At 38.5% G+C, this 12,490-nt stretch overlaps 1 protein-coding gene across 5 annotated transcripts in view; it reads right to left on the reverse strand.

Moving 5' to 3' along the window:
• RBFOX3 (RNA binding fox-1 homolog 3) overlaps nt 1-12,490 on the reverse strand; it is a 3,506,422-nt gene that overhangs the window by 223,181 nt on the left and 3,270,751 nt on the right. For all 5 annotated transcript variants that reach the window (XM_044068066.1, XM_044068064.1, XM_044068065.1 and 2 more), the window contains one exon: nt 6,886-6,939. In XM_044068066.1, coding sequence (XP_043924001.1) covers nt 6,886-6,939 — 54 coding nt within the window. The remainder of the gene's footprint in view (nt 1-6,885; nt 6,940-12,490) is intronic.

Genomic DNA, 12,490 nt, shown 5'->3' on the forward strand with positions numbered 1-12,490 from the left:
TCAACAGATAGCACTGAATTTCAGGTATATAACTAATCATGAATAAATGAATAAGTGATACAAATAAGTCTGTGTTAACTAGTAAAGGTAAAAAATATGCATAGTCTGACTGCATAAGTCAATAAATGGAATACATTGGAGTTATGTTAAATTGAGCTCTCACATCCATACAACAATTCAAAATTTTGACAGAAAAATATAAAACACCAAGGTATGTACATTAACTTTATAGACCATAATATAATAAGAAGCATGGGGAATCATGATTTTTACTGATTTCTGAAGATAATTCATGGCATCTCTTTAAGAAGCAACCCAAGTTTTAAGATAGGCAGCTACACAACTAGGTGCTAAAGTTATGTCATGCCCCCTAGTCTTAATGCGTTCCCAGAGCAAACCACTAACTGTGGGTTTGTCTTGGTCCTTATGAGTATTATATCAAGAAGAAGCTTATCCCACTTTCAGTTATTGAGTCTTTTCTTAACCTGGACCATCAGCAGCAGATGTCAACAGAGATGGTGCCACATAGTCTCTGATTTCCTCCTGTGAGAGGTGTAGCTCTTCATGAAACATGTGGCAGTGGAGGTCTGACAGCTGTGGGTTTTCTCACTAATAGTTATAGCTCCCAGTATGTCCAAACAGATGCAGTATCACATGCAAACAAAAATGAAAGGATATAGATAATTTCCTTTGTTACAATTATATGCATAGAGCACACCACTTTAACATCCAAGCCAGTGTTCCTATTGAGCTTTAGGTATGACCTCTGTTATCTTAAAGTCTGTTTTCACAGGTAAGAACAACCTCACTAGCATACAGATATATGAGACCTGCAGAACTGCCCCTCTAAAGGGAAGAGAAATGAAAAGGATTATGAAATATACTTGGGTGCAGAAAGTAGGAGTCTAAGCACAAGCAAATATAGCCCTCAGTCTCAATGCTACAGTAATAGTGCAAGAGGCTTGTACGCCAAGATGTGTAGAAATATTGCCATTGAAAAGCAAAAGAACTTGAGTGAGTCATAGTTTATCTGCACTGCAGGCAGCTTACAACATCCTTTCTGCCAAAATAGAATGGTACTATTGTAATGTCTTCCCCACAGATAGCCATGCTTATGTCTGCAATACTTAAACAGGAAGATGGATTATGATGTCGCTCCCTATTTATAGTAATTCCATTTCCTTTCGGAATTACATTCACCATCATTGCTATAACTTTGGAAACAACTAATCATGACAATGATACTGACTGTAATAACTGTACAAAAATATTTCCAAACCTCAGTTTATCAATAAATTATGGGAAAAATGCAAATTTCCTTGAATAATATGTCTTCCAACATACTAGCTTAATAATGTCTGATGACACACACTTAGGTCTTTAATGATACCCTTAGGCCAATAAATCTGACTACACTACCTGAAAACACCTTCTGCCCTTATTTGGACTTATCATAAAAGAATAAATGTAGTCTAGCAAAGTTCTGAAGCACTCATCTTAACAATACAAATTCTATGCATTTATCAGATGTAGGCACCAACTAAAGTGGAAACAAATACACAAAAAAATAGTAGTTTTACAGCTTAAGACTCATATTAAAGCTTATGGCTTGCTGAATGGTCATCAAAGTGGCTTTAGAAAGTGCTAGAGTACTACACCAACATTGTTAACTTTTACAAATTCCTTGTAGATAGCCATGGACAATGAGAAGATGACAGAAGCAGACTTTATAGACTTTACAAAAGACATCAACTCAGTCCAGCATAATACGCTGCTTACAGAGCTGGGGTTATGTGAGCTAGAAGAAATAATCTTTTAGTGGTTCGCGGGATGTTTGAAAAAATGCCCTTCAGACAAATGTGGATAATGTAAATTCAGGTTATTTGAAAAAATGCCCTTCATACGAATGTGGGCAATGTAAATTCACAAGTCTGTCTTACTTGTCCATGGTGGCAACAAGACTTTGTTGTGGAACCTGTGCTTTAAACACTTAACTCATTCACATTCTGCCTAAAGCATACATGTAGATGATACAGTGTGCCATAGATCACACAAAATGGCTGCCATGGAACTGAAAGACAAGCTTGGATCTCTGCATTTGTGCAACACTTAGGTTTGGAGGTTAATTTCAGAAAATCAAATGCCATGCTATTTGGTTGTCAGGACTAAGTACTAAACAGTGACATGACTGCCATGGTCCTAAAAGGCAAATGATTTAAAATATGCGCAGCTATACAAGCACTCTGGAGTGTGGCTCAATACATCTGTTAGTAACAGATATCACTTTTATGAGCCCATCAGTAAAGAACTCCCTCTGCTTACCATGTGCTATAGAACATCAAAACTGCTGACAAATGAGGTGTTGGAAAATTGGGCCTCATTCCTTACCTCAGATAAAAAATCTTACAAGACTGCAGATGTTACAAAACAAATGGTATAGCCTGGCAAAATAGTTATTGTACCACATTAGTTTTACTCTGAAATTAACCTCCAAACCTAAGTTACTTCAGGCTGGCTGCCCAAAGTACAGATGGCTAACTTAAGTCATGTGCACTCTGAGTTATAAACTGTTCAGTGTTGAATGAAAATCACTTCACAATCTCCTAAAACTCAAAGCTTCACAAAGGAGTTATATGCCCATTTTGCTAAATGTATAGAGGTAGTAGACCCAACCAGAACAAAATATAATGGAAAAACTCAAAATCAACCCCCCCTTGGTCATCCTCTAGCATAAAGTATACAATAAAAGAAAAAAAAAAAACTTAAAATTATACAGTAGATTAAAAAATCTTCATAGTACTAAAAACTTGAAAAACACAATTAGGTCTGCTAAAGCAGCCCATAATCATAGGTTAGCATCTGATGGTAAGGACAATTACAAATTCTTCTTCAGCTGCATTACAAAACTAAAGGATTCCAAAGTCCACATATCCCTGAATCCCTTAACCCCCCCCCCCATTATCTTTCATGGAGCCTGAAAGTATAATTGATTGTTTAACAAACAGTAATGAACATGCCTTGTCAGAACATTCCTCAAACTGTTTAACTTATTTCCAGTCACATGTTTTGTCTCAAAAGTTTGGTGCACTACAGTAGTGATGCCATTCCACAAGGGAGGTTCTACCACTGACCTGAGAATTATAGACCCATCAGTCTTATGAGTCTCATCTAGAAAGCCAAGGAATGCATTATAAGTGACCTGTAAATTATATTAAAAACCTCATCAAACCTGGTCAAGATGTCTGTCACCATACTCAGTGCTGGCATTGTAACTAATTGTACTGTCACCATACTTGGCACTGGCATTGTAACTAATTGTGCTGTCCCCATACTTGGTGCTGGCATTGTAACTAATTGTACTGTTCCCATACTCGGTGTTGGCATTGTAACTAATTATACTGTCACTATACTCAGTGCTGACATTGTAACTAATTGTGCTGTCCCCATACTCCGTGCTGGCATTGTAACTAAGTATACTGTCACCATACTCAGTGCTGACATTGTAATTAATTATACTGTCCCCATACTCGGTGCTGGCATTGTAAGTAATTGTATTGTCCCCATACTCAGTACTGGCATTGTAACCATTTGTGCTGTCCCCATACTCAGTGCTGGCATTGTAACTAATTGTACTGTCCCCATACTCAGTGCTGACATTGTAACTAATTGTACTGTCCCCATACTCGGTGCTGACATTGTAACTAATTGTACTGTCCCCATACTTGGTGCTGGCATTGTAACTAATTGTACTGTCACTATACACAGTGCTGACATTGTAACTAATTGTACTGTCACTATACTCAGTGCTCACATTGTAACTAATTGTGCTGTCCCCATACTCAGTGGTAGCATTGTAAATAATTGTACTGTCCCCATACTCAGTGCTGGCATTTAACTAATTGTACTGTCACCATACTCAGTGCTGACATTGTAACTAATTGTACTGTCACTATACTCAGTGCTGACATTGTAATTAATTGTAATGTTACCATACTCTGTGCTGGCATTGTAACTAATTGTACTGTCCCCATACTCAGTGCTGGCATTGTAACTAATTGTACTGTCCCCATACTCGGTGCTGACATTGTAATTAATTGTAATGTTACCATACTCGGTGCTGGCATTGTAACTAATTGTACTGTCCCCATACTCGGTGCTGGCATTGTAACTAATTGTACTGTCCCCATACTCAGTGCTGACATTGTAACTAATTATACTGTCACCATACTCAGTGCTGGCATTGTAACTAATTATACTGTCACTATACTCAGTCCTGACATTGTAACTAATTGTACTGTCACTATACTCAGTGCTGACATTGTAACTAATTATACTGTCACTATACTCAGTGCTGGCATTGTAACTAATTTTACTGTTTTAAGAATCCAGAATAATTATATGGTGATGTAGGTGTGTTGCTTGTCACAAGAAATATTTTTTGAGAGGATATTTTTCTTCCATTTTATTGAGTGTGTTTGGAAGAATGTTTCTTAGAAATGCAAGTTCCAGAATGTTGTATCAATTCTCTTATGACTGATGTACAGAAATAGATGTTTTATTTTATTTTAACCATTGAAGTATTTTGTACACATTTTTCTTAGTTTAATTTTGTGTGTTATCCATTTTACTTCACATAATTTTATTCCCTTTCTGTTTTAGCTATACTTATTTTAGTATTCGTGTAGATTTGTAATACAAGGTATACAATAAGTATAATATATTGTATTAGCTAAATACACATTGTGTTCTGATATAATGTAATTATATGTCCCCTTAATCATGATGATCTGGATATAGGATCTGCAGTAATTACGTTTCCAGTATACTCACTTGATAAGTGTTGAGATACAAAATTAATACTTCAAAGGCATCTAAATGCAAATTTGTAATCATGTAGAATGTTACCAGTTATAACACTTACATTTAAAGAACTGAGCCAGACATAGGCAGAACTGCTTACTATATTGTTTACCTTATTCTGGAACAAAGGAAAAGCTATGAATTCTTGAATGATGTATGTGTCAGATTTTTTATGGCATGGATCTTGACATGCAACTATGATAAGGATATAAAGAGATTAATATGTCTCGTAGCTGAAATCCATCCATCCATCTACAAGCCCTTTTCCCAAATCATGTTATATATATACTGCAGTTGTATAGCACAATATTTTATGATGAACTGAGCAATTCATTGTTTCAGTTATAAAGCAAGAGAAATGATCCAAGCAAAAACATGCCATTGTGTTGTTTTTGTTGAATATAAAGTAACACATGCACTTTCTCCTCAGTATAATGCACAGTGATATCTCAAACCTGCCTTTATCATAAAATGGCAATACATTACACTGCATTTATTTTTTTTATAAATTATTAAACTGTTAAGCTAAGGCCCTCCACTGTGCTCTTGTTGTTTGTCCCCAGCAACATATGCAGATAAAGTTAATGACCATACAGATAAAGTTAATGACCATACAGGTCATTGCTCATGAAGCCATGTTCTGTCACCTTGGCAGCAAATTCAGTACTGCAGGGAAGGACATTAGTTTCATGTACTGACAGGCAGAGACAAAGCACAACTCCAGAGGAGGAAGAAGAAAACCTGGTATTAAATGTATGCATGCATTTTATTTTAAGAAATATCTTCTCCAGGAATGCTACATGTTACTTTTCTTTTAAGTCCTGGGCACCACCAGATTCTGTAAAATTACACTGCTATTCAAATGCAGATATGGGCTTTGGTGTACTGCAGCGTGTGCATAACATGTTATATCATCATAATTATTTTATATCATAATAAACATATTATTTAGGTTAGGTTTGAAAATAGTATAACATTAACCTGTTTAATACAGTGTTTGAGTCATATTGAATGGGATATAATACTATACACATTTCTTATGCATGCATTATATAATTTCTTTGGACTATATTAAAGTCAATTACAGCATATAAAACTTTTGTGATTGCTTCCTCAATATACAACAAACTACCGACCATTTACTGACTGCCTCACTGTTCATCTGAGTAATTTATTATTAATCAGTATTTACCCATTGTTCAAACTGGGCAAATATTCCAAGATGCTATGCTATGTGTCATTAATGTCTTTAATGGTTTGCTGTGATGCTTTACTAGGATTTTAGTATTACACTCAAACTGATACATGTACTACTACACTGTTTTCGGAGAGGCTTTTTGCCTCTATGCCTGCTAACAACCAGATCCTCTCTTGGCCAGGTGGCTAATTCAGTTCCCATACAGTGGATTGACAGCCAGCAATCAGGGGTTGTCACTTAGACAGTCACCAGGGGTTTTTAGAATTCTGAAGTATGAAACGAATCTGACACACATGCCAAATGACACACCCAAGATTCAGAATGCAATGGACAATGACAGGGACATGTTACTCCCTTCCATGAATTATGTAACTCCTTAGGTCAACTTTGTCACCTCGAAGCCAAGACTCCAGTTGGGTCTCCGGTGTTTAGCATGGAGTCAGCTGTGAGAATTTGTGCCCATGATATATACTCTCACAGCCTCCTCAGAGAAGAGGTTGTCAGCAAAGCCACTTCACTCCTGTCCTCTCCCATGCCATGCTCTATATGGATTCTATCTGCTAATCAAACTCAGGTTACCAGGGCCATAGTCAGTGCTTTATCGCTGTATGCCAACTGAGCTAGCATATGTAGTATTACACTGACATATTTTATTTGCCTTATTTAATCAATCTGAAAAGATACCACACCTGCCCTTGCCTTTGCAATCTTCCAACTCAAAAGTGCAAAACAAAACAGAATTAACTAAAACAGCAGATACACAGCATGCTGGACATCCCAAATCTCTAGTCAATGGAATAACATAAACATAGGCACTGGAAACGTACCTGCATAAAATTCAGGACCATAGACAGCTCCAACAACAGGATTCAACTTCCAGCCTAAAGCAAGGCAACATTTGAACACAGCAGTTATTTTTACATCGCAAGCATTCTTGGCATTTTCATTTTATAGCTGGATATATATATATACAACTAAGGAATGAAACCTCTAGTACTCCATGCTGCCAAACATTGTCAATTATTTTTTTAAATATTCCATATTCTGATGTCAAAATTTGTATAGATCACAGTTAAGTCATTTCCACTTTTCTACATACTTTTTTTTTGTATTTCTTACTGTAGATTGTGAGGCTTTATAATACAGCAAAGAATAATATGTCATGGACCAAAAAAATATATACATACTGTGATACCAGAAGAGTACTTCACTTGTACTTAAAGGATGCACCCAGAAAAATGATAGGCTTTGTTTTTTTCTCTTACATTCAGGGATAGGTAATGTTTAACATCTACATTTTAGTTCCAATTTACTGAATATAAAAAAAAAAAAAAAAAGTTCACCTTTTCAGATTATACCACATACAACTTGCTTTCTTTTGCGATTTCACATTTACAAGGAGATACTGAAATAGTGAGAAACTGCATATTTCCCTTCAGATATTACAAAGATATTTAAGATTGCAGAGCAGAGAATTTTAACAGCAAACAAAACTAAAAAATATAAAATCACTTATAGTCTAATGTCTGTTTTTCTTACTTTGTTGCACTACTGATTAAAATTAATAATATTTACTGTATTATAATTGTGTAGTTTATATTTATTTTCTTGGGGAAAATGTTCACAGTCTAGGTGTCAACGATAAGGGTAGCATCATATGAAACAGTAATGGTGCAGCAATACTTTACAGATGTTCAAATGCTGAAGATTATTAGTTATTGTTTAACAGTACACATGTATTGTTCAAATGTAACCATAACAGGGTGTGTTAACCCTATGTTGACAACACTGTTAAGTTGGAACTATGGATCTATGGCATACAGAGATAAAGCCTGATTATAATTCAGATCACATGAGTTTCAGTTACTAGTGCATGTGGGGTAGGAGAGGAGGGCTGGGGCAATTTCTGCTTCCCATGTTCAGAGAGGACAGTGTAGGGGGACTCCCAGTTAAACCAGAATCCAGAATGACAGGTGAGATCACTGGTTAATATGGTTGGCAAGGGCTTTAAGGATCATCACTGCAAAGGTTGGGAGGACTCTCTCTCTCTTACAATGTGTCATTACATACCTAGCCTAACTATATCATTCAGCATATACAGGGAGTAGAGCCTAACCACAGCTAGCCATTACCCTGACCAAAGACTGCATGATAGTTTTATACAAATTCAGACTTCTTTCCATTTGCAGGATGCTGTAAAGTCCACTAGTCATGAGAACCTATCCAATGAAGGGTCACATTGGGCTATGGACAAGATGTAGTGGTCCTAAGGTGAATGTAGCAGTATGGAATATTAGGTAATCTCAGGCAAGTGATGGTTGACACTAGCATTCAGTTCTACATGTCTAAAAAACAGTAGCAAAAAACAAAAAACAAACAAAAAATGCACCACTGTAATTACCCCCCCTGACATTGCTCATCACCAGGAGTGTCAGTCTCAATATGTCTCAATATCATAGTCAAGATGTGCAGTTTGCAATCAGCAGAGGCAAAGTGAGCACCCAGAGTGCTGTGTGCCTACATTCAGGCTACGTATAAATCGATTAGTTATATCAGCTGCTTCAGGTCATTATCCAAGCTATATCTTTGGGCAATACTTAGTGTTACCTGCTAAGCTCCCTACCAAATGTTACCTAAATTCTACAGACTTGAACTCTCCTTTCAAGAAAATGGATGAACACAACAAATAGCTGGTCCATATAACAATGTAACATTTTGCACCCATAAATCCTTCCTCTTGCTTGGCCTAAACTGAAGTTTACCCAAACTGAAGTTATTGCATGCCATTTACTGCTAGCCAGTAATCCTGTCTACTATCGTGTCACTATTGGATAGCAGTTGACATAATTCACATTGTCTAGCTGATCATCATTTGCAGACTATTCTTAGCAGTGAAATCCACACCAGTTAGCATTCTTTCTTAATGTTCCCTCTCTGTTCTATCCTTGGCATGAAAGGCTTGCTCCTTTTATTTCATTTCCTACCTTGGAACTCAGTGCTCCTCATGGAGGCTCTGTACTTGTCCTTTCCTCGTGCAGATTCTTTACTTGTTCTTTCCTCATAGAGGCTCAGTACTTGTCCTTTCCTCGTGGGGTCCCTGTACTTGTCCTTATGTTGTGGAGGCCCTGTACTTGTCCTTTCCTTGTGGAGGCCCTGTACTTGTCCTTTCCTCATGGAGGCCCTGTACTTGTCCTTTCCTTGTGGAGGCCCTGTACTCATCCTTTCCCTTCTCTCTGTCATCTACTTCCTTTTACTGTGTATCAGCTTGAAGTATTAATATGCAGGTAGAGCTTTAAGTCCTTAGTCCCAGTATTTGCACAGCTGCTGGTCTTGCTGATATATTCGAGATCAATCAGGGTTGAATCCCAGATAATAAGCATTGGATAGAGCTTCAAGTCTCTCCTGGCAGCCCAGGGTCTGCAACTGCAACTAACTCTGGGCAAGACTGCAATTCAAATTGTAGCTTGCTACAGATGCCCACCATGCCCCAGGATTCCCACTCCTCATTTATTGATACACTGGAAAGTATTAGGGTACAACCCAATACCCTAATAATGGGCGATTTCAACTACCCCACCATTAACTGGGAAAACTTCTCATGTACCAACTCTTTTGCTCAACGTTTTCTGGAATTCAAAAATTCCAATGCCTTGGATCAACTTATTCACACCCCCACCAGGGGCAGCAATATCCTAGACCTGGTCATTACTAACATGGGCAACCGGTGTTCCACACCAGAGGTCAATTCCTCGTTGGTCAGATTCGACCACAAGCTAATCACCATAGACATCCACATCCCGTCCCCACCCCCAATTAGGGAAACCACCGTAAAAAAATTCTCCAAAGCCAACTTCACACTTCTTAAGACAGAAGTGGCAAACTTCATGACACCCATGCAGATGGACAATAGAGGTATGATTGCTGAATCCTACAAAAATGCACTTTATAAGCACTTACACGAGTGCATGGATCATGCTATCTCTAATGGAACCAAGATGCTATCCTCCAAAAAAAGGAAGCCAATCTGGTGGTCCTCTGCCATAAACAAACTCTACAACAGAAAAAAGAAACTGTTGCAAAAAAGAGTAAAATCCCATGACTGGAGGAACTCCCTGGTCAACCTTAGTAAGAACTAGTTACGAAAACAAAATTGCCAATGACTCTAAAGACAACCACGAAGCATTCTATAGCTATGTCAAGAATCTCAATGGCAACACACAGATCTGCTCTGAGTTACAGCACAATGGCACTAAATATACAGAACCAACTGATATTGCCAACATCCTGGCAGATAGGTTCAGTGCTAACTTTACCCCCCTCTCAACCCCTAGAGGGCCCATCTCTATACTGGAAAAATGCAAAGTTCCTGTAATCATAGCTGCACAGGTAAAAAACACACTCTCCAAAACCAAGAACACAGCATCCATGGGACCTGACAATATCCCAGGTTGCGTTCTACATGAACTACAGAATGAACTGGCAGCCTACCTAAGTACCATGTTCAATCATACCCTCACCTCAGGCTTTGTGCCCACTGGATGATGCACCACAATGGTTATCCCACTCCACAAAGGGGGAGCCACGACGGACCCCAGGAACTACTGCCCCATTAGCCTGACGAGCCTGGTCTGCAAGGCCATGGAATGTATCATCATGGAACTCATAAACAAAGACATTGGTAATCTTTAAACTCTGGACCCTACCCAGTTCGGGTTTGTAAAAGGCAGATCATGTCTGCTAAACCTGACTAACTTCTTTGAAGCAGTCACCAAAGCCATAGATAAGGGTAAGGTGGTTCACACAGCTTATATAGATCTCGCCAAGACTTTCGACACCATCCACCACTCTGGAATTATATATAAGCTCACTAAACTAGGTATAAATCCCTATGTCACAAGATGGGTTAGCAACTGGCTCATGGACAGAACCCGCACTGTGAAAGTAGCAGACTCCAAAACCGACTTCAGACCAGGGACAAGTGGAGTACCACAGGGTTCAGTCCTGGGTCCTCTCCTGTTTGGTATCTACTTCTCTGAAGTACAGGCTAACATAGAAGGTCTTTGGCTAACAAAGTTTGCAGATGACTGCAAACTAGGAGCCATAATCGAAACTCCTAATGATGTGGACATACTACAAAAGGGCCTCACTGAGACAGATGCCTGGTGTCAAAGCCACGGCTTGAAGCTCAATTCCAAAAAGTGTATTGTCATCCCCTTTGGTAAAAACTCTGTACCCATAAACTACCACATAAGGTGGTAGTCTACTTAATGCCAAAAGTGTGATAAGAGACCTTGGGACACAGGTGGACAGTAATCTCTCCTTTGATAATCACATCGTCACAGTGGTCAGGAAATCCTTCTACATGGCTCACCTCATCACAAAAGGTTTCTCATCCAGAAAAAAATAGGTCATTGTTCCCCTCTACTTATCACTCATTAGACCCATTATAGAGTACAACACCCCTTTTGGTATGTAATTCACAAGACATCTACAACAACTGGAAAGGCCACAGAAATACCTCACAAAGAGGATTACTGGCCTCAAACAGATGCCCTACGCAGACCTTCTCAAAAAACTCCAGCTTTACTCCGTTGCATATCACCTACTGAGAGGCGATCTCTGCCTAACATACAAAGCTATGTCAAACCCAGAGCTGTTGGACATACTCCACTTAAAGAAATCCCAATCCCTCCGAGCTACATGCTCTAGGGACCTAAACCTTGTCACCACAATAAACAGAACATGCTGGAGGGATAGATTCCTGTCCCAGAGACTTCCCATACTGTGGAACAGACTACATATCTATGTCAAACAGAGCTCCTCAATAGCACTCTTCAAGAAAACTCTTGATGATTGGATAGGAAATAGGAAATTCACCCCAGGGATCACTTCTGTGGCTCTGCTCGACAGGGGCACAGGAAAATATTTTTTTTGGGTGGCGAAAGCCAGGGTACCTTTTTGGCTAGACTTATATAGGCCCTAGGGCTAATATCCTAGTACCTACCTATGAACCTATGGTAGTTTTTATAGTTAGGACCCTTACATGCCTTTGTAGTTGTTTGATGTACCTGGATATACATATATTCCAAAGGGGGCATAGTATTTAATGACTGGCCTAATTAATGTTGTGTACAGAGAGAGATAACTAGAAGCATATCATCCAGTTAAAAAGAAGTTATCAGTTGCACTAGGTAGAAGGATTTAGTATACCATATATTTAGGCTTGTGTTTTGGCGATTAGAAAAGTATATGCCAATGTGGAGGGTATCTAGCACAAACACATGAGTATACCACTAGTTAACTTTATACTTTGTGGAGGTTCCTGAGACCCTAACTATGAGGGCTCTATATTTCAGCCAGTTTGCTATCCACCTTACCATGTAAATGTCTAATTTTAGGTCTCTTAGCTTATTTACATTATCAGCATAGGAA

Source organism: Protopterus annectens, chromosome 4.part0, assembly GCF_019279795.1.
Source record: "Protopterus annectens isolate FY-2018-M chromosome 4.part0, PAN1.0, whole genome shotgun sequence".
Classification (NCBI taxonomy): domain Eukaryota; kingdom Metazoa; phylum Chordata; order Ceratodontiformes; family Protopteridae; genus Protopterus; species Protopterus annectens.